The sequence below is a fragment of the Talpa occidentalis genome, unplaced genomic scaffold (genome assembly GCF_014898055.3).
Source record: "Talpa occidentalis isolate TD23 unplaced genomic scaffold, MPIMG_talOcc4v2.1 talOcc4.8, whole genome shotgun sequence".
Classification (NCBI taxonomy): domain Eukaryota; kingdom Metazoa; phylum Chordata; class Mammalia; order Eulipotyphla; family Talpidae; genus Talpa; species Talpa occidentalis.
This window is the reverse complement of record NW_023605194.1, coordinates 44,235,299-44,257,689: the sequence shown is the minus strand read 5'-3', so window position 1 is coordinate 44,257,689 and position 22,391 is coordinate 44,235,299. Positions and strand designations below refer to the sequence as shown.

At 47.6% G+C, this 22,391-nt stretch overlaps 1 protein-coding gene across 1 annotated transcript; it reads right to left on the bottom strand.

Annotated features, from left to right (window-relative positions):
- Positions 1–3,683: 3,683 nt before the first annotated feature.
- Positions 3,684–8,914, bottom strand: LOC119233556 (perforin-1-like). The gene is made up of 3 exons (XM_037496000.2): positions 8,842–8,914; positions 5,784–6,388; positions 3,684–4,840 (listed from the first exon to the last, which is right to left on the bottom strand). Exons 2-3 carry the CDS (start codon positions 6,320–6,322, stop codon positions 3,712–3,714), a joined length of 1,668 nt encoding a protein of 555 aa, XP_037351897.1. The 5' UTR covers positions 6,323–6,388; positions 8,842–8,914; the 3' UTR covers positions 3,684–3,711.
- Positions 8,915–22,391: the final 13,477 nt, after the last annotated feature.

The following is a 22,391-nucleotide window of genomic DNA, read 5'->3' as shown; positions in this document are numbered from 1 at the left end:
GGGAAGGGATGTCCTGAGCGAATTCCATACAGGTTTCGTGGATGCCATCCCCACTCCATGAAGACCCTGGGCACTACAAATCCCATGATCCCCAAAGGGAGGTTGCAAGGACCTAAGAGTCTAGTTAAGCAGCCATTTTCTCAAGCCTCGGTTTATAACCAGCCATATCAGTGGGGTCTGGGGCTCACTTGGCTCGTTATCTTGGCCAGGCAGGTTTTGTCTCAGTGGGTCATTTGGGATTCCGGGTCGGCGGAATGGGTAGGACGCATTTAAGAATTTATCTCCCTCTTTACTCTCTGAGTTGTACATTTTCTCATTTCCCCTTCCCTTGTAAATAAATCTTTTGTTAACTTTTTGTGTGTGCCTGCAGTGTAAGTCCCTTTGAGTGTGTGGGTGGGGATCCACAGTCAGGCAACCCGATTTAGAGCGGGGTTGCCATGCAACAAGAGGAGTAGAAGCCCTAATCTCTGCAGACCCCCATCTCCTGCCCACTGACCAGCTCAGGCAGGTCAGCCTCCTGTGCCCTCTGGGGCCAGCAAATGGAAGAGAGCTGGCATAGTGGAGGGTTACCTAAGGGGGGTGAAACAAAAATATCAAGGGGGTGGCCTTGAGTTAGGGCTAAGGGTGCCACTGCTGCCTTCCCTCGACAGGGACCATTCCTTCCCCTCCGCCTCACCACACCTTCTCCCCAAGAGTCCTCCTTCCCAAATTCTATTGGCCTCCCTAAGTTTTATTCAGACTGTAGTCCCCAGGACTCAAGACTTGGCCCTGCCACGAACTTCTGTGGCCACAGTTAAATCCCTTCTTTGGGGTCTCACTTTCCCTACATGTAAAACCAGCAGGGCCAAGTAGAATACCTTTCAGGACCCCTTTTATAGAACTCACCTTCCAGAAAGGCTCAAAACCTCCTCCCTCTAAACAGTCTCAAGAAGTTAGTAGAAAAGGAGCATTCTTTGGGGCAGCCCAGGCAGCGGAGAGACTTGCCTGAGTCACTGACCACCAGGGCACATGAATGACTCCCATCCTTGCTGGAGCTGTCCGGGAGCCAGGCCCACCCTGCCCCTGCTTCCTTAACCCCAAAGGTATGGCCCACACCCATGTTTATTTTCAATAAGCACAGCAGCCAGTGTGAAGTTTCAAGATTATTCTTGTGCCCCTGTTTGTGTGTGAGGCTGTGAACGGAAACGTGTGAGAACGGTGGTTGCAACTGGACTTGTCAAGCTCACCATACCTCCCGCCCCACTTGGGGATTCAGGGCTGGGCATTTGAGCTGCTGGATCACACAAAACCCAAAGGGATTAAAGTGTAGGGAGTTTGCAATAAGTCAGGAGGGTTGTGCAGTAGTTCTGAGCCCCTCTGACAATGGTCTGGCAAAGCCACATCCCTACATCTCATGTCTTGGAGGCCACCCTGAGTTTTGCCGCCCACCCCATAGGGCTGTGTTCTGGGACCTGTGTCCGAGGTACATGAAACACCTGATATATATGAGAACCTGAGGCTCTGGGGTTGATTGCCTGCCAAAGCCAGGAGACCCTCAGATACCATCTTATTGGAACTGTTGGTTCTCTCCCTCAAATGGTGGGGCAGGAGGAAGTTTTCAAACTGTCAAGAGGGTTCTGTTTTAATTGGAGTTTTCAAATTGATTGCTCGGGATTAGTTATGGCCCATTTTATGTTTTCTTTGTTTTGTACCAGATTTGCCTACATTGGGTTGTTTTTAAAGAGTGAAGTGAATTGCCAATAATCAGATATCAAAATGGGATTTCGGGGTATTTTAAGAAGCTGGAAGACTGGAAATCATGGGTTCATACTCTGCAAGGGGCCATTGGGCTGATGCAGAGCTGCAGGCCAAACTTTAGAGATGTTCTTCCATTCACTTTAGTCCACAATGTTCCTATTGTCACCAGCTGGGACATGAATGTCCACTGCCATTTATCACCAAGTGTATGTTGTTGTTTTTCAAATCACAGAGTTATGGGCACAAAATATTTTGGGTTCCCACATTTCCAACAAAAGAAAAAAGGCAATTTATTTATATTATCTGCCTGCTCTTGGGGTGAATTGTCAGTCCTGTTGTATAGGGTTGCTAACAGAAAGTTATCTCTGTGCCCTGTTTGTCGCTCTCATCATCACTATCACATCATTTTAAACATTTATTTGTTTATTTTCCATTTTTTTTTTTTTAATTTTTTTATAGAGGCATGTTTATTTATTTATTTATTTGTTTGTTTGTTTTGTTTATACATGCACTGGGTACAGTCAGAAGCGCAGGAGGGTGAGAGAATTCACCAGAGCCAGAGCGGGGAGCAGAGCAGGCAGAAGGACCCAAGTACACTGCTGAGGGGAGCAGCGGGCGGCAGGAGAGGTCTGCGCGCCATGTGGGACCCTCCTCTGGTGGCCGGGGAGCAGCCGGGGATCGAACCGGCGCTGCACAGGCTGCAGGCAGTTTCGCAACCCAGCGCTCAACCGCTGCGCCACCAGGGAGGCCCTGTTTATTTTCCATTTTAAAAGGGCAAGTTTATTAGGAAAAGGAGACAGAAAAATAGAGGCACCTGCATGGTCACAGGTAAGCAAGAGAGTTGCCGCCATCACATCATTTTATGTATCAGGTTATGTGTATGAGACAGGTCAAGGCAACTTATGATTCATTTGAGAGGCAAAACTTGGTGGGCAAAGAAGATAGAGCAAACAGAACAGCTGGGGCAGAGGGCATTGGATTTAATATGATAAGGCACTTACCACACTAGAAAGGATTCCAGAAAGGTCTTAAATGACAGCAAGAAGCTGGGTGGGAATGGCTGCTGTGTCTGTACAGCTGTGAATGTAGGGTGTGGCCTAGCCCAGCTCATTTCCAGGGCCCAAGAATATGGAGGAGCTAAGCCAGTTTGGACAAGGAGATTCAGGGCAGGCCTGTAAGTTCAGCCACTTCAGTGAAAAAAAAAAAAAAAAAAAAAAAGGCTTTTTTCCATTGGACTAATGGGCACTGTCTGTGAGAACCCCGTTAAGCCTCTCCTACATTGCTGGTGAGAATGCGAACTGGACCCTCAATTTACTTAAAATGGAGCTACCATATCACCCGGCAATTTTACTACTAGGGATCTACCCAAAGGACACAAAAACATTGATTCAAAAGAACACCTGAACCCCTGTGTTTATTGCAGCACATTTACAATAGGTAAACGTGGAAACAACCAAAATGCCCATAATAGACGTTTGCATCAGGAAGATGTGGCATATATACACAATGAAATACTATTCAGCAATCAAAAAAGATAAGTAATGGCATTTGCAGCAATTGGATGGAGCTAGAAGGCATTATGCTCAGGGAAATAAGTCAGAAGGAAAAAGAAAAATATTGGAAAGTTTCACTTATAGCAGGAATATAGGGGAACCATATAAGGCATCAGTGTAAAAAAATAATAACAGTACAAAACACAACAAAGCAAAAGCAGACAATAATAAATCAGAGTCATACTTCAGGGAAGGAGGAGGGAGAGGGATCAGAGGGAGGGAGGGAGGGAGGAGCACAGGGGACTGGGGTGATGGTGCACGGGTGCATTGGTGAAGGAAACTATGGGGACTACACCTGAGGGGGTGGGGGGAAGCAAATCTTTTTAAAAAATGAACATGATGCAAAAAATTAAAAAATTCATTAAAAAAAAAAAAGAACACTGTTAGGCCAAATATCCCAGTCCCCTCAGGCCTGCTGTTCTCACCACACTGCACCACTCCTGTTTCCTGGAGGCTCCCCCAGACGCCCTTGGGGGGCATAGTCCATGCAGAAATCCCCTGTCAGGTGGTGCAGGCACTTGGCTTGGTAGGAAAATTTCAGGTGACCGTGGTTTAGGTTGCAGTTCACCTCGTGTGACCCAGATTTTGGTTCTGTGTCACATGTGCCGAGAAGGTCATCATCCCAGCCATAGTCTTCATCCCAGACCTGCACCCTCAGGGGCCTCCCCGTGGTCAGGACCACATCTTGAAAGTCCAGCGTTGTGTGCCATGTGGGGTTGTTGTTGTTCCACACTGTGCTTGTCCTCAACTCCTTCCTTGCGAAGAAAACCTTCAAATAGGCGTCTGTGGCAGTGATCCAGTCTCCCCACAGGCCTGTCGCCTGGAAGTTCTTAACCTCCAGGCGGGCCAAACCCCTCTCTCGAGGACAACAGCCGTGGTTGGTGACTTCCATGCCATGGCACAGGCACTGGCACGGGTCTTGTTGGCTCTTCTGCTGCCCCTTAGGGCAGGGCCGGCTGCAGTCCCTCCAGCGAGCCCTGTGCAACACATACTTGCTCACGGCCTGTCTCAGGGCCTCGCGGTGCGGGTCCTCTCTCTTCAGCAGAACATGCAGAGGCTCCAAGGTGTAGTCCACAAGGCCTGGGGTGTCCTTCAGCGAATCTACCCATTGTGAGAACTGTTCGGGCTTGGCATGGTTCCCAAATAGCAGGTCATGCGAGGAAGTGTGGTGCCCACCAACTATGTCAATATAACGTTCCCGGAAGGTCTGGTGGAAGGAGTTTGTTATCTTGCTGTTCTTCCTCTTCTCCTCACAGGCCTTGAATTCTGCTGAAGACCTGACCTGGCTGCCTATGCTGACCTCAGCCTCGACAGCCAGGCAATCCTCCACCTCCTTATCTGTCAATCCCTGTAAGACCAGTTCACAGGTGTGCAGGGCCGTGAGGGTCGAGATCCGGCCACCCAGGTTCATGGACCGGATAAAGTGGGTGCCATAGTCGGAGATGAGCCTGAAGTACTCAGTCTCTGTGGAGCTGTTGAATTCGGGGAGTAGGGCCCTGAGGGCCTTTTTGAATTCAGGGTGCAGTGGGGGGTTGTGTACTAGTTTAAAACTGAGGGAGAGAAAAACATCAGGTCCAGTAGTGGGTAGTATTTTCCCCATTCAATAACTCCCTCAACATGGCCCAAGGTCACAGGGAAGTGGCCGAACTAGGACTTGAGCCCGGGTGGTCTGGCTCCAAAGCCTAAACAACTGAATCACTGAGCCCGCAGAGAAACCCTTCCTGTCTGTTTTCCTGCAGTGATAAGGACTTGGTATATAAGTTTGCACTTTCCTTTTCAAAATAAAGTTTTTTCTTTCCTCTTTATTTTCTGATTATAAAAAGAGATGCTACTATACTGATGGTGTGTTCTGGTTTTGGAAGGTAGTCCTGTTGCTGTAGGCTATCTGTCCACTCGATTGGGACCTGCATGCATGGACCCCTGACAGCTCTGGCCACATAGGTGCCCTGTCTCACCATGGGGGAAAGTTGGGGTCCCGGTATAAGAAATCAGAGTGGTTACTCTGGAGGCATGCATTTCTCAGGTTGGGATCTGGGTCTGGAGGGCTGGGGGTGATTGCAATTGCTCAGTACTCTAACCCTAATGCCCAGCACAGAGCCTAATGCCTTAATGCCCAACACAGAGTTGGACTAAAATAGTGGATCAAAGGACGTATGAGGTCAGTGATGGGAGGGATCCAACCAGGTCTCCTGTCTCTGCCCCATCCAGGAAGGACCCCACAGAACTTCCAATGCTCATAGAAGAGGGGGTTATTGGGAAGACCTCAACAGCATCTTGTTCTCAGGCACAGCCTGCTAGCTTCCCTCTACCTGTTCTCTGCCTGGGTGCTTCCAGATCTGGACTACAGAGAGGAAGGCCATAGGGCACTCTACCTGCAGTTTCCTCCTGGTGGAGGCAGTCTCTGTGTTCCCATCCTGCCATTCCTGGGCTTTTACACCACCCTAAATTTCCCACCTTTTTTTAATGCCCCCTCCACCCCACTCCCAAGCTCACCTGTAAAATTGACACTCCACCTCATCCTTGGTGAAGCTGTACTCATCCTGGAGGGTTTTCGTGGCTGCAAAGTTAGCTGCCTCGGAGTGCGAACCGGCCATGGACAAGCGTGCATTGACCGTGGGCTTGGGAGTCACGTCTAGCTCCCCCCGCCAATCATTGCGGATTTTGCTAGCTGCATCCTGGGCCACACCCTCGACAGAGCTGACCTTGGCTTTGACTACCTTGCGCTGGCAGACAGAGGACTGGGCACGCCAGTGCACGAGGGCCAGGGGCAGGCGCTGGAGGGTGTTGTCCTGCAGGACGTTCTTGCAGAGGGTGCAGGTGCCATCTGGCCGCAGGTAGTGGGTTGTGTCCACTGGGAAGGAGCCTGAGCGCCGGAGACTGGTCACGTCCACTCCCTCCCCTGCCAGCCATGTGCCGGGCACGAAAGTCTCGTGTTTACTGCACTCAGTGTGTGTGAAGGTGTCACAGAGGGCAGGGGTGTGTGTAGGCAGCAGAAGGAGGAGGATCCCCTGGAGAAGCACACAGGTGGCCATAGAGCTCCATAGACAGGAGGCACAGGGCTTCAAGAGGCTCCTTCCCCAGCTGAGGATTATTGGGACCTGTGGAATCCAGAGGGAATGCCATCTCTTTTAAGTCACTGAATGTCAGAGCTGGAATTACCCTTATAAACATGGGCCACCCTCAACATTGTACAGATGGGCCCACAGAGAAGAAGTGACTTGGCCAAGGACATATAAGCAGAGGATGCCCTGATTTCATTATTTCAGCCTAGTGGAGATCCAAATTGATGACTTCATCCTTTGCATCAGCTGCTGCTGGTGGGAGGGTGCTCTGGGTAGAGAGGAGGGGGCAGGCAATAGCTGTAGCAATTTTTGGGGAGGGACCTGGTAAGTCTAGAGAAATCTAGGTTCTGGAAAATGTTACTTTGACCCCAGAATACTCACTCCTCTCTTACTCTCCATCCCCACCCTATATGCACCTTAGGTTCTTGACATAACTGGGAAAAAAGGGTGGTTGTGATTCATCCTTATTCTCTCCATTTCCCCTTTGGGGACCTCTTTCTGCGCCTCCTGGAAGAAAATCAATCTGAATTCTAGAATAAATGCTCCCATATGCCTATATCCTAAGATCCTGCAAGGGAGAGGTCTTGAAATTTGTTCTCCAGGTCTCCTACTGATGCTTGAGTCTCCTCTTTTTTATTCCCTGCCACACTGGGATCCTGGCAATAACTCTGAGCTACCTATTGCCTACAGTTGGACAACAATTACCTTGAAGTTTCTTCCCCAGTTTGAGGTGGCTCTGGAGCCTCAGCTGGGTTTGTTTATAATCTGTAATCTCCTTTCTCTACCCTTATACAAACTGAGTTCCTTGGAGGCCTTTCCTCTCTGGCACCTGGCAGAGGCAGCTGCCTCTCTGAGCCCTGGGTTTATGGGGGATGTGAACTCCCCCTGCACTCTACCTGGAGCCTCTGGGCCTTGTTCAAAGCAGTGACTTGAATGAATTCCTGGCAATATGGCAGCCCCACGGAAGTAAATTGCAGAAGAGGAGGCTTTCAATGGCCCTGGGATCCACCTGCACTCCTATGTTTATTGCAGCACTATTTACAATAGGTAAGCTATGGAAACAACCCAATTGCCCAAAAATAGATGACTGGTTCAAGAAGATGTGTTACATATACACAATGGAATATTACTCAGCAATAAAAAAGATAAACTCATGCCATTTGTAGCAACATGGGTGGAGCTGGAAAGGATCATGGTCAGTGATATAAGCAGAAAGTAAAAGAAAAATTCTGGTGGTCTCACTGATAGCAGGAATTTAGAAAACCTAGATAAGGGATCAAGAAAAAGACTAATTATAATAAAGTAAACATCAAAATCAAAATCAACAAGCAACTATAAACCAGAGACACACTATTGGGGGGTGGGGAAGAAGGGAGTAGGATCAAAATAAGGGTGGTGGGAATTGTACGGGGATTATAACAATGATGAAAATGTATACATTGTACAAAAAAGAAAAAAGATGTAATATATATATATATAAAGAAAAGAAAAAAAACTATAAAGAATTTAGGGGAAAAAAACACAAAAAACAAAACACAAAAAAAATCCCTTCCTTAGGGATCATCCCCCTAAGGAAGCCAGCACAGTTTATAACCTTAATCCAAGGAACTTGGTCTCCATACTGTCCCTCCTCATTTATCTCCCAGGGCAGTTGTTTTCAGCTTTCTTAGTGACTCAGTCAGCATCTGAAGGGCCAAAGAGACTGTGTACTCTAACCTCTTTGCTTGGTATATGAGGAAACTGAGGCACAGAGTGGGCTCAAATCTGCCCAATTTGTTAGCACCAAAGCACCGTCTGGAATCCAAGTCTCTTTCTTTTTTTTTTTCCTTTTTTTTGGATTTTTCAGGCTTTTTAAAAAAATTAATATTTTGTTTTATATAATTCTTACATCATTTTTCATTTTTGCACAATGTATGTATTATCATTTTAGTTATATTCCCCATACAATTGCAGCCCCCCCTTATTTTGACCCTAGTCCTTCCTTTTCCCTTCTCTCTCTCCCTTCCCCTCGTGCTGTGTCTCTGGTTTACAGTTGCTTGTTGATTTTGATTTTTACTTTGTATTAATTAGTCTTTTTCCTGGTCCCTTATTTAGGTTTTCGAAATTCCTGCTATGAGTGAGACCATCCGGTATTTTTCTTTTTCTTTCTCACTTATTTCACTGAGTATGATCCCTTCTAGCTCCATCCATGTTGCTGCAAACTGCATGTGTTTATAGCAGCACTATTTACAATAGCTAAGTTATGGAAACAACCCAAATGCCCAAAAATAGATGACTGGATCAAGAAGATGTGGTGCATATACACAGTGGAATATTACTCAGCAACCAAAAAAGATAAACACATGCAGTTTGCACCAAGTCTCTTTCTTACATGAAACAGCACTTCCTGCCCCATGAGGCTCTTCTCTCAAAGTAGTGGTTTTATGCCCATGCTCATCTGTCCCCACTTAGGGGCTCCCAGTTACCTCAAACCCCTCCTGTTTTCCTACCTGGAGTCCTGTGTCGAGCAGCTCCTAAACAGACCTTCTTGCTCTTCACAGGAGGCTTCTGAAATGGTGTCAGCCTCCCCACACAACTCATCACTTCACTTCTGCTTCCTGCCCCGCCCCCCGCACACCCACCCTGTCTTCACCTTATAGGGCCTTGCTGACAGCCCTCGGGAAGCAAACTGAGAGGGCCAGAGGCTCATCTGCCAAGCAGAAGTGTTGGGGTGTGGGATGGGGCGAATAGATGAGGTCTAGGCTAGAAGAACACACGGGACCGAGGACTTCAAGATTCAGCTCTGGGATGGAAGAAGAGGCCCGTGGGGGTGATCTCCCTGCTCTTGAGCCAGGGCGCTGTGGTGTGAGATGCAAGAGGCGACAGAGGGAAGGTGCTCACTGAGTGGGCTCGGGCTGAACTGCCTGGGCTGGGCCCGGCTTCAGTATCCATTACTGTGTGGCCTGGTAACTTCTTTAGCCTCTCTGTCCCAGTTTCCTTATGTAAAAATGGGGATAAAAATAGACCCATAGGCTATGAGTATTCAGGGAGTGTAATGCAACCATGCCATGCCGGGGAGGTTCATCAACGCTTCAAGCAGCCGTGTTGGTGCTTTCATTTCCCCGCTGTTTGCCGCTGCATTCACCACATTCCACACCACGCAGCTCCACACCACGCTACTCCACACCACGCCACCTCCAGCCCCTGGCTGAGTGCGCATGCACAGTGGGAGGCCGGAGAGCCTGATGCGTTTCCCTTTTCCTTACCCCACAATCCACCCCCTCAGGGTTTTCCACCACACAGTCCATACACAAGTGTATACAAGTTTCCCTTGGCAAATACAAGCACTGCAGCCATGGCTCACAAAAGCAAACAGTATACATCACAATATAAGTAAGTTCAGTTCTCCTAGGGGCGGAAAGATAAGGAAGTTACTGGTACCAGCAATGGGAGATCCCTGCCATCTGGCAACATACACGCCAATTTTGTGTCTGAAGATAATATTGTAGGTGGCATCCGTGGCCTTCCAGGTTGTGAGGACCATACTCACTTTGCCGGTAAAGAGGCATCACAGGGCTCTACATGTAGCAAGAGTGGCGAGTTGGTAATGTTACAGGGCAGGGAGAGGGGTACCCCAGACCCCACAAACCTGCTTGCTCTAAATAGGTTCTGCCATCCGCCACATCAACACAAAACCTGTGAGACTTTAATGAAAAAGAACTTTAATTCAATTAGGAAACAATAAAGGAAAGGCAAAGAATATAGTTTCTAAATCAAGTACCCAAGTTACCTGCCCTTTACTTCATGGGTAAAGTCCACCCACGCAAGAGTGGCCCAGAGCAAGGCCCCAAAGCCTGTCACAAGTCCAAAGCACCTTCCAGTGGGGAACCCACAGAAAGGGTCAGAAACAACAAGACTAGTTTGGAGGCAAAGAGCAAAATCAAAATCAAGAGAAAACCGCCATTTTCACCTCCCCACGGGTCTCACCCACTTCTGATGCTTTTCCCTTTTACTTGCTATGACCAAAAGGCAAGCTGAGTTTCCTCACGTGTCTCTTGGCTCCATGTGCCTCCTCCAGGGCTCCTTCTGGCTCCATCTTGCTTCCTTCCTTCCTCCCCACCTCTGCAGCTTCTTCTCTTAGATCCACCCTCCTTTGGGTGGGGCAGGGAGGAATCTGGAATTTCCTCTTATTCTGGGGACCACCCTGTGACAATAATAGGCCACAAAACATCACAAATGTCCCCGAAGGACTGCATTCTGATCTGCCACCCCAGGGTGGGTAACACGCACCTGTGGCGGCCACTGTGCAGTCACCCATGGTGTTATTTGTAAATCGGCCTCCAGACCATGACCCCAAGGGGCAATCAGAGCCACCCAGCACATGTGGGGAGCCTTCACAGGCTAGGGCCATGCAGTTCACTTCCGTTGATTGCCAGCCACATGTTTTCAGATGTGTCAATAGGAGAGATACGGCCTTTTCCAAATAGCAAGAGAGTCTCGGTCAATAAAACATCATCCATGTAATGATACAGACGCACTGAAGATGGCCTTTCCCACCGGGCCAGACCTGCTGCCACCAGCCCCTGGCACAGAGTAGGGCTGTGCAGATATCCCTGTGGGAGCACAGTGAGTGTCCATTGCCGGCCTTCCCAGGTGAAGGCAAACTGGTCTTGACTCTTTGGAGCTGTCTCTATGGGGAGGGGGGAAGTATTTGCTAAACACGCTAAAAAATGATCCATGTCTAGCTCATGGCTCAGACCATCTATTAAGTCTGCCCCTGAAGGCACTGCAGCATGCAAGGGGGGAACTACTTTATTTAACTCACAATAATCCTCTGTCATGCCAAGAGCCATCAGGCTTCTACACCGGCCACACCTCGGAATTGTAGGGGCTGCGGGCAGTATGCACAATGCCCACTTTCTCCAATTCCTATATTGTGCCCGTAATTTCCTTGTGGCCTCCAGGCAACTGATATTGCTTGGTATTAATCATTCCCCTAGGGACTGGCAGTCTTATGGGCGGATGCTTAGCGTGTCCTCGCACCGCTGCCTTTACTGCATGCACTTTAAGGGGAAACTCTCCGGCTGTAATCGCTAACCATAAGCCATGTAGTACATGCACCCCCAGATGTACTCCAGCATGGGCGATACATATACTTTAGACTCTTTCAGTGGGTAATCGCCCAATCCCCAGGGATAGTCTCACTGCTGTGACCTTGATACTCTGGCCTCCACAGCCATCAATGTAACAAGCAGACCCTTGAAATTTTTCTGGATCTCCATAGAGCAGAGTACATTCAGCTCCTGTGTCTACCAAAGCATAAAACTCTTTGCACATTAGTCAGGGACAGTGGATGGCAAGATCCACATGTGGCCTCCGGTCCCCACCCATCCCCTGTGGATGGGTTCCTTGGCCCTCACCCTATTCGAAAGTGATCAGGCCATCGCCCGAGGACGGGGTCAGCAGCAGGTGGTTTTCCAGGCACAGGGCTCGTGCCTGAGGCCTGGCGCCTCCAGGCTTCCCATAGCAGCAGTCCTTCTCACGGCATGAACCTCTGGGCTTCCTGCAGCTGCTTCTGTAATTCTTTTATTAACAAGTATGCATCGGGCTTTGCGTGTATTTTAGTGCCATCTGCACCTGCTCCCACTAAATCTGTCCTCTTTTGGTTATGGGTAGCTTCAACAGGTTCTGTGATGCCAAGAGGCTTCCTTGTCCTCCTCGGCATTCCTTTTGATTGTTCAACAATTACCCGTATGCCTTTCTGAGTTTGAGAGCACTGGCTCTTGACTTCACCCCAGCTAGCTATCATTGTTGTGACGTCGTGCATTTGACGTCCCACACAGGGTGCTAGAACTGCCATGAGGGATCCAAATGAGGCTGAGGGGACACTCTTCAATACCAAATCTCTCATCCCTGCTGTGAAACGCTTGTCATCAGGACCACGAGTATTCACACTGAACATGGCCAGATGCATCCCCAATTCCCGAAGTACCTGCACCAGGTCGGCATACGTCTGGCATCTGCTCATTGTCTCTGCACATCTCCTGCATCAGCCCATACTGTTCGTATGGCAGCCAGTATCCATTCCAGCAGGGTGTGATCACCCTGGCCATACTGCCGTCTGTGCTGCAGCCTCTGTCTCAGGGATGGGTGTAAAGTCACTGAGGCCAGTCTCTCCATCTCCTGTGATGTACAAATAATCCCATCTCCCTCAGGTCCCACAAACGTAGCAGCCAGGCTGCCTAGGGCTCCCCTGGTTTCTGGCAGAACTGTTTGCTCATGTCCACCAGTTCTGCCTGGGTGTATGGTCGGTATGTAGTAAATTCTGTCATGTGGGTGTTCAGCAGCCTCATCCCCAGGGGCCATAGGCTGCTGTCACTTCATTTTCTGAGTTATCACTGGGTGGGCCGGGAGCATGGGAGTAACCTCCTTGTCCTCTCCAGAGGAGTCTGGCATCCCCGGAGTCGCAGGTTGGTTTGCCACCACCGGCTGAGACTCGGGCTAAGGGCAGCCTCCCTCTCCTCCCCTGAGATGGATTCTGGCATCTTCGGAATGGTGGGTTGATTTCTCTGAACTTCTTCCTCCAAGAATCCTCAAATGTTGTTGAAGTTCCTGCATCTCATCCCGTAGTGGCTGGATTCTGGATACCTCTTTCTGCTCTTTCTGAGTTGTGAGAAACACTGTAGTACCAGAAAGCACAGAGCTGGTTCTCTGTGATCTGAGCAGATGGGTCAAGGAGAGTCCTGGAGCCCTCGGTGGATTTCTCAGGCTTTTATTGAGCTTTTATACGGCAGGCAAGTGTGCCAGGGGGCTGGGAGGCTCCCAGTCCCCATAGTCTGTGTAGAGTAGGTAAAAGGTATCGGGCTTTTCTGCCCTCCCTCCATTAGGATAGATGAGGGAACCCTGTGGTCCTGAATGCATGCCTGATGGCGGGCACCTGAAGTGGGTACACCTGGGCTGAGAGACTGGACTTGTAAGGGTGGTGTCACAGGGATGCTAGCAGCAGAAGAAGCTGAAAGAGAAGCAAGAGCAGCAGAAGCTGACAGAGAGAGAGAGAAAACGCCGGAGAGCCCAGATAGAGTGAGGATTTGCTGGGGGCTGGGAGGACTGCCAGCCTCCCGGCCCCCCAGCACTCCTTCCTGCCGTGTACCTGGTAATCTAAGTAAAAAATCTGCAAAAAACCATTGAGGACTCTGACTCCTCCTTTACCTGGTCTGCTGGATCAGAAAACCTGCTCAGTGGTCCTTCCTGCCTTACACAGACTTTGCCTATGACGACACTGGAGGCGTTATGGTGGCGCAGGAGAGGGACAAGTTCCGGGAGCTACAGAATAAGACCTCGCCTGGAGAAGGAGACGCCCAGAGGACCAGCCAACGACCCCTGAGCCAGCAAGAATCGTCAGAAGAGAGGACCACGATTTGGAGCTTGCCAGTGCTGATGCAGGGAGAGGCCAACGGACTTAGACTAATGGACTTGGACTGAGGAACTTGGGCTGACAATCCCCCCAGAAGGTGGAGGACCTTGGCAGGTTAAGTTTTTTTTTTAGAATCTGGGGGTGGCCAGTGGGCCTTGATGGCCAAAAGCAGCCTGTGCATGCCCAGCAGCCAGGTGGAGGAGAAAAGCCAACTGAGAAGGCAAAAGCTGGTACTGATGCTAAGTTGAGAAGCCCTGAGCGGCTGTTAAGCAGCCTGGGTATGCTGAAGAACTGTGAGTCTCGTAAAATCACCTGTGGGTCTTGCCCTGCTCATTCCTGAGTGAGGGTGAGGAGCTGAGGAACCCGTCCTTGGGGGACGGGTGGGGAATGTGGCTTGGGGTGGAGCCCAAGCCGCATGTAGAGTTGGGACCCCTGACCCATGTGCTTGTGCAGTGGGTTGGCCTGAGTGCAGGGGTCTGCGAGTCGCATGGGTGGCTGTGAAGGCCGAATGTTGGAGCGACTGCAGACAGAAACCCTGAGGGTTGGCGATTACCCCCAACAGTATAGAATCGCCAATCCCAGAGCTAGTGCATCCTGGGGGTGGATGCTGTGTGTGGCTTGTAGCCGAGACTACAGCCAGAGAAGGCCAGGAAGCCTGACGGCTCCTGGAGTGTTACAGTAGATGCCGTGAGTGGTTCCCCTCCCTTGTAAGAGCAGTGCCTTCGGCAGCAGATTTGGTGGCTCATCTGCTGGTACCAATAATTGTCTTTTGCTACTAGGTTGGGGCCCTGCCTGGACTTATTTGCGTTCTGTTGAATTTTGTTATATTGTGATGTGTTTGCTTTTGTGGGCCATGGCTGCATTGTTTATGTTTGCTAAGAAAATTGTACATATGAAGACTACATGGCAGAAAACCATGAGGGGGTGGACTGTAGGGTAAGGTAAAAGGTATCAGGCTTTTCTGCCCTCCCTCCATTAGGATAGATGAGGGAACCCTGTGGTCCTGAATGCATGCCTGATGGTGGGCACCTGAAATGGGTACACCTGGGCTGAGAGACTGGACTTTTAAGGGGGGTGTCACAGGGATGCCAGCAGCAGAAGAAGCTGAAAGAGAAGCAAGAGCAGCAGAAGCCGAGAGAGAGAGAGAGAGAGAGAGAATGCTGGAGAGTCCAGATAGACTGAAGACTTGCTGGGGGCTGGGAGGCCTGCCACCCTCCCGGCCCCCCAGCACCCCTGCCTGCCGTGTACTGGGTAAACCCCAATAAAAGACCTGCAAAAGCCACTGAGGACTCTGATTCCTCCCTTACCCGGTCTGCTGGATCACAGAAAACCTGCACTGTGGTCCCTCCCGGGTAAAGGCGAGTCCTGGAGCCCTCGGTGGCTTTCTCAGGCTTTTATTGAGCTTTTACAAGTAGAGCAGCAACCAGATACACGGCAGGCAGGGATGCTGGGGGCCAGGAGGCCGGTAGACCTCCAATCTCCAGGCAAGTCTTCACTCTGGCCTTCCCTGCCTTTTCTCCCCTTCTCTCTCCTGCTTCTCTCTCTTGCCTCTGCTTCTCTTGGTGACTATCTCAATACTCCTTCCCTGCCTCTCTCCCCCACAGAAGTAAACAAGACAGCTTGCAACAACGTAACAACTGCAGGTGCCCCATCAGGCAGGGCAGTCCTAAGGATGGGAGGGCAGAAAAACCTGAAAACCATTTACCATACATACCCCCACTCCATCAAGACACAGGGAACTACAAATCCCATGATCCCCAAAGGAAAGTTGCAAGGAACTAAGGGCGGAATTAAGCAGCCATTTTCTCTGGGCTCATGTTTATAACCAGCCATGTTAGTGGGGTCAGGGGGTACTTGGCTTCTGCTCTTGGCCAGGCAGGTTTGGTCTTGGCAGGTCACTTGGGATTCCAGGTTGGCGGAATGGGTAGGACTCATTTAAGAATTTATCTCCCTCTTTTCTCCCTGAGTTGTACATTTCCTCATTTCCTCTTCCTTGTAAATAAACCTTTTGTTAACTTTTTGTGTGTGCCTGCAGTGTAAGTCCCTTTTAAGTGCGCAGGTGAGGACCCACTGTCAGGCAATCCGTTTTAGAGAGGGGTTGCCCTGTAACAAGTGCAGGGGTCTGCGTGTTGCATTGGTGGCTGTGAAAGCTGAGTGCTGGAGTGACTGCAGACAGAAAACCCTGAGGATTGGGTGATTATCCCCAAAGACAGAATTGCCAATCAGCCAGAGAAGGCCAGGAAGCCTGATGGCTCCTGGCGTGTGATGGCAGTTGCCTGAGTGGTTATGAGCAGTGCCTTTGGCAGCAGAAGTGGTAGATCATCTGTTGGTGCCAATAATCGTCTTTTGCCACTAGGTTGGTGCCCTGTCTGGACTCATTTGTGTTGTTGTGTTGTGTCATTGCTATTTTCTTTTGTGGGCCATGGCTGAAGTGTTTGTGTTTGTTAAGGGAAAATTGTATATATGCAGACTTTATACCAGAAAACCCTGAGGGTGTGGATTGTAGGTAAATGGTTTTCAGGCTTTTCTGCCCTCCTGCCATTAGCATTGCCCTGCCTGATAGGGCAATGCTAATGCCATGTTGTTACATTTGTTAATAAGTTGTGTTGTTTACTTCTGTGTTCCCTGGCAGCAGTATTGAGATAGTCCCCAAGAGAAGCAGAGGCAGGAGATTGAAGGGGAGAAAGAATGCCAGAGAACCCAGAGTGAAGACCTGCGGGGGGGGGAGGGGGCTTGGGTGCCTGCAGGACTCCTGCCTACCCGCCCCCACCCCCGGCACCCCTGCCTGCAGTATACCTGGTTGCTGCACTACATGTAAAAGCTCAACAAAAGCCTGAGAAAGCCACCGAAGGCTCTGGGACTCCTCCTTTACCTGTCTGCATGGGATCTTAGAAAACCTGCTCAGTGCCCTTCCTGGCACTACATTACCCCACAGGGAGGTAATGTGAAGCGCTCAGAACAGAGCCTGGCCCTCAGTGGGTATTAGTACATGTGACTATTCCCTCCTTCCTGAGCAGTGGGGAGAAAATTCGTGTATTCAGACCTCCTTGCCCACTTCCTGCCCACACCTACATCCCGGCCCAGCCCAGGTTCTGAGCCCCAGACATGGGGTCTCCTGCTCCCCTTTTATGAAGGGAACCAGAGTCTGTGCTGGTTCCCAGCCTCTTCCCAGCCTTGACCAGCATTTGCAGCCACTGGTGGGTGAGCTGTATTGGGACCCTGCCGGGGAGAGCTGTGGGTGAGACCCAGGGTCTTCATTCCTTATTTTACCTGAGGTCCAGGCAGGTAAAATTTCCATGGGTTGATTGACTCACAGGAAACTTCTGGGGGGCAAAATTACACAGGTTCCAGGTGAGTAAGTAGGGTTAAGTGGGGGGACCTTTCTCATACATTTACCCTCCAAATGCACATATGACAGGAACAAATAGCCACAGCCCCAGACCACGTGTGATACCATGGATTGCTCATCCCCTGCGGTTATGGCTCCTCTTGTGTCCCCCACTCTTGTGGCAAAAGGAGCTAATGCTGCCTTCTGGGAACCCACCCCATTTCTTCTGCGAAATGTGCCCCCCCTCTTCTAGCAACTACAAACTTTTTTTAAGATTTATTTCCCTCTTCAAGCATTGCAAACATTTTTTTAAAAAAAGATTTATTAATTTATACAAGAACGGGGGTACACATGTGGGAGGGTGAGAGGATTCACCAGAAACAGAGCGTGAACAGGTAGACTACTGAAAACACTGCTGAGGGGAGCAGCGGGCGAGAAGGAAAGGTCTGCTGCGCCATGTGGGTATCTCATGCTGCAGAGGCTATGGACAGCTTCACGGTGCTGCACTTAACCTGCTGAGCCACCAGGGAGGCCCAGCAACCGCAAACTCTTAATCACCTTCTAGATTCTATCCTGGCCTGACACTGCTCTGAGGCTGTGAGGAGTTGAGTTCTGACTGTGTTTGGAAGACAGATTTAAATTTAAATTCTCTTCTGCAGGAAGAGGAAAGTGAGGCAGAGGAACAGGTTCTAATCCCAGCTTTGCTGGAGACTTGCTGTGTGGCTCTTGCCAATAGAGTATTAACCCCTTCCTAGGTTGGTGTCCTCATGTATAAGGGCAGACTTTGAGATTTCTAAGAATCCTTAGATGCTTAGTGATAAAATGTGCAGTTAGCAGGTTTCCAATGGCTTATGAAGTGGCCAGTGGCCAAGAAATGCTGGTGTGGGCGATATGAAGGGGCAATGAGGCGAGAAGGTTTACAACTACTGTTCTGCGCCTATGTGACTGATGATAGCTGTTTTCTCCAGCTGAAACCTAGCACTTGAAATGTGCTTTATGTGCAGTTCTTCCTCAGAGGCATGTATTCTAAGAAGAGCACAATTTGTTCAATTGCCAGACACCATCTGCATGGTTTATTATTAATAGTTTTTTGAGGTACCGTTCACACATCATGCCATTCATCCATTTAAAGTGCACAGTTCAGTTGTATATTTACAGAGTGGTGCAACAACATGTTTCAGCACGTGTTCATCACTCCCCAAAAGACACTGGACCCCAGTTGCCAGCCACTGCTCATCCACCCCACACTATATCTGTACTTTTTGTCTCGATGGATTTTCTGCTTTTGGATAGTTTGTATTAATGAAATCATACAAGATGTGACCTTTGGCAGCTGGCTCCTTTCCTGTGGCAATACTGTCAACATTCACCTACATCGTAGCATCGGTCAGCATTTCATATCTTTTCAGGACTGATTAATATTCAGTTGTAGGGACATATGACATTTTGTTTCTCTTTCATCACTGGAGAGACATTTAGGTGGTTTCCAGTTGTGACTAGAAGATTCAGGCACATGATATTGGGTGGGCACAGGTTTTCATTCTGGATATGTACTCAGAGTGGGGGTGTTGGGCCATGTGATAGCTCTAGGGTTAACCTTTTAGGAACAACTTTCCAACATGGTTGCACCATTTTACACTCTTGCCAGCAATGTCTGAGAGTCCCAAATTCTCAACATCATTGTTATTACCTGACTTTCTGATTATAATCCTTCTTGTGTATATGAAGCGGCATCTCACTGTGGCTTTATTTGGATTTCCCTGGTGGCTGATGATATTGAACATATATATTTAAAATTATTTCCTTTGTCATGTGACTTTTCTCCTCTACAAACTTTTTTTTAAAGTATTTATTTATGCATACAAGAACTGGGGTACAGGCCAGAGGTGTGGGGTGAGAGGATTCACCAGAGACAGAGTGGGGAAAAGAACAGGCAGATTGACTGAAATGCACTGTTGAGGGGAGCAGTGGGAGAGTCAGGAGAGGTCTGCTGCACCATGTGGGTATCTCCCTGGCCGGGGATCGAACTCATGCTGTAGTGGCTGTGGACAGCCCTATAGGTTGCGCCTTACCCCCTGCACCACCATGGTGCCCCTATAAACATTTTTTAAAAATTTATTTATTTTTTGCTTAGAAGAACTGGGGTGCAGGCCAGAGTTGTGGGGGGTGAGAGGATTCACCAGAGACAGAGTGAGGAGCAGAACAGGCAGATCCACTGAAATACACTGCTGAGGGGAGCAGCGGCGAGTCAGGAGAGGTCTGCTGTGCCATGTGGGTCACCTCTGACAGTACACTTGTCAATTTGTGCTTGGTGGAAATGTCTTTATTCCACCCTTGTTTTTGACATAATTTTGGCTGGCAGACACTTTGAAGTTATTGCTGGTTGACACTTCTCAGCACCTTGAAGTTATTTCATTGTGTCTGGCTTCTGTTATTGTTATTGTTTAATGGTCATTTCTCTATAGAGAATTTGAAGTTTATTAGGTGGTGGTAGGGGGAGGAATTATTGTTAAGATCTTTTCATTTCTGAAATTTTACTACCAGTTTGTACATAGATATTAATTTCTTTTAATTCTTCCTGTTTGGGATTTGTTATTCCTGAATGGAAGGTTCACATCTTTTCTCATTTTGGAAAACATCTTGGTCATTATCCCTTCACTTAACTCCATCTCCACCATTCTCTCTAATTTTGCCTTTTCAAATGCCAGTTAGAAATCTATTCTTTTTCTTATTTTCTACTTTTTGTCTCTTCAGATGGTGTTCTCTTTGGGTTTAGTGTATGTCTACATCTCTGTGTATGTATATTTACACACACACACACTAGTGCCTTAACAGTAAATCATGAATAAGCCTGTTTCCCTTTCTCTTATCTACAGATTGTGTGGTCCAGCTTACAGATCTTTGTTCAGGTAATTTTTACTTTCATGTTTTATTTCTTATAAACATTTTATTTCATTCTGTTCAAATGTCATGACTATGTTTTCTACTCCTTTGAACTTTTTTAAAAGCTTTCAAACATAGTCATTTACATTTTTATAGATAGTCATGCCAGTATCTCAATCTTTGGTGTAGCTCATTCTTTATGCTATTTTATCAGCTGAATATCCCCTCCTGGTGGCTTCTATCCTGAAGTGTTTTGTGTATAAGTTTAGATAGTGAGCTTATGCTGGGCTGCTCTTTATCTGTGGGAATCCTGCAAAGCCCGGGTAGAGAATATTCCTTCAAAGCAGGTTTGCATTTGCTTTGGTGAGGCACCTCCCAGTTTTACCAACCTACCTATTTATGTTAATTTTTTGGCTTGTCATATAGTCTGACCCATAAAAGTAGCATAAATTTGAACTTCAAATGCAGGGAAGGTAGGTCAGTGGCTGTAATGTTTTAGGAGACATTCTGTCCTTCCCCTCAGATTTGAGACTGAGATAAGCAAGTGTCTTTCCTGAGTCCCTTTTCCAGTAAATAGATCTGTTTCTAGTTTACCCTTCACTGATGTTATTTGTGCTTTGAGAATTTATTTAGGCTTTATGTGAGATAGCACAGCTTCAATATTCCCCTACCCACCCCCTCAAGTCCTATTGCTTGTTACTTCCGTGGTCGTGATAACCTGAGGCTCTGGGTTTTCTGGATACCAAGTGCCCTCTGGGCAGCCAAAGGTCTACCTGTTCTTTGGCTTCTGCTTCTTGGAATTTCCCTTACTCATTTCTAATTTTATACATGTTTTCTGATACATGCCATATATTTGATCTAGTCTTTCCAGGTGTTTTATAGCAAGGGAGATTTTAAGTATATGTATTCTATAATATTTGATGTCCCAAATTTTATTTACTCAACATGGGTTTATTCAATAAATATGGAAGGAAATAAATTTTTATTGATTGTCCAATCTCTGCTATTCTATTCTTTCTATTTTATTCCACAATATTCAAAAGACTGATAATTTTGTTTATTTTATTTTTAAAATTTTTTATTTTTTACCCAATTGTACATTTTTTTGAAACAGAATAATTTTATTTTATTTTTTTATTTTTATTTTTTTTCTAGAAATTAGTACTCATGACCAAGGTTATTATATATTTTTTGAAGTTGCATATTATTTATTTTTAAAGATATTTCAATTTTTAAAAAAAGATTTTTATTTTTATATTACCCATACAATTGCACCCCCCTTATTTGGACCTCAATCCTTCCTTTCCCCACCGCAACCCCATAGTGTGTCTCTGGTTCATAGTGGTTTGTTATTTTTGATTTTTTCTTTCTTATAGTTATTCTTTTTCCTGGTCCCTTATTTAGGTTTTCTAGATTCCTGCTATGAATGAGACCATCGGTATTTTTCTTTTTCTTTCTGCCTTATTTTGCTGAGCATGATCCCTTCCAGCTCCCTCCATGTTGCTGCAAATTGCATGAGTTCATTTTTTGATTGCTAAGTAATATTCCATTGTGTATATGTACCACATCTTCTTGATCCAGTCATCTATTTTTGGGAATTTGGGTTGTTTCCAAAGTTTAGCTATTGTAAATAGTGCTGCTATAAACATAGGTGTGCAGGTGCTCTTTGGAATTAACATTTCTGTGTCCTTTGGGTAAATACCTGGGAGTGGAATTGTTGGATCATATGGAAGCTCTATCTTCAGTAGTGTGAGGAATCTCCACCCAGCTTTCCATAATGTTTGGACCAGTTTGCACTCCCACCAGCAGTGCAGGAGAGTTCCTTTCTCTCCACATCCTCGCCAACATTTGTTGTTGCTAGTTTTTTTAATATGTGCCATTCGCACTGGTGTAAGATGGTATCTCATTGTAGTTTTTGATTTGCATTTCCCTGATGACAAGTGATGTTGACCCATTGTTCAAAACAATATTTGTTTCCCCCCAACCCCCTCAGGCATAGTCCCCATAGAATTTTCTTCCCCAATGCACCTGTGCACCATCACCTCAGTCCTCTGTGCCCCTCCCTCCCTCCCACTGATCCCTCTCCCTCCTCTTCCCCTGAAGTATGTCTCTGATTTAAAATTGTCTGTTTTTGCTTTGTTGTGTTTTGTATTGTTATTTTTTTACACCGATGTCTTATTTGGTCCCCCTATATTCCTGCCATAAGGGAAATCATGCGACACTTTTTGTTTTTCTTCGGGCTTATTTCGCTGAGCTAATTCCATCTAGCTCCATCCACATTGCTGCGAATGGCATGTGTCTATCTTTTGTCTTTTTTTATTCCACTGTGTGTGTGTATATGTGTGTGTGTGTATATGTGTATATATATATCAACACACACACGCACAAATGCATACGTATATACTCATACCACATCATTGATCCAGTCATCTCTT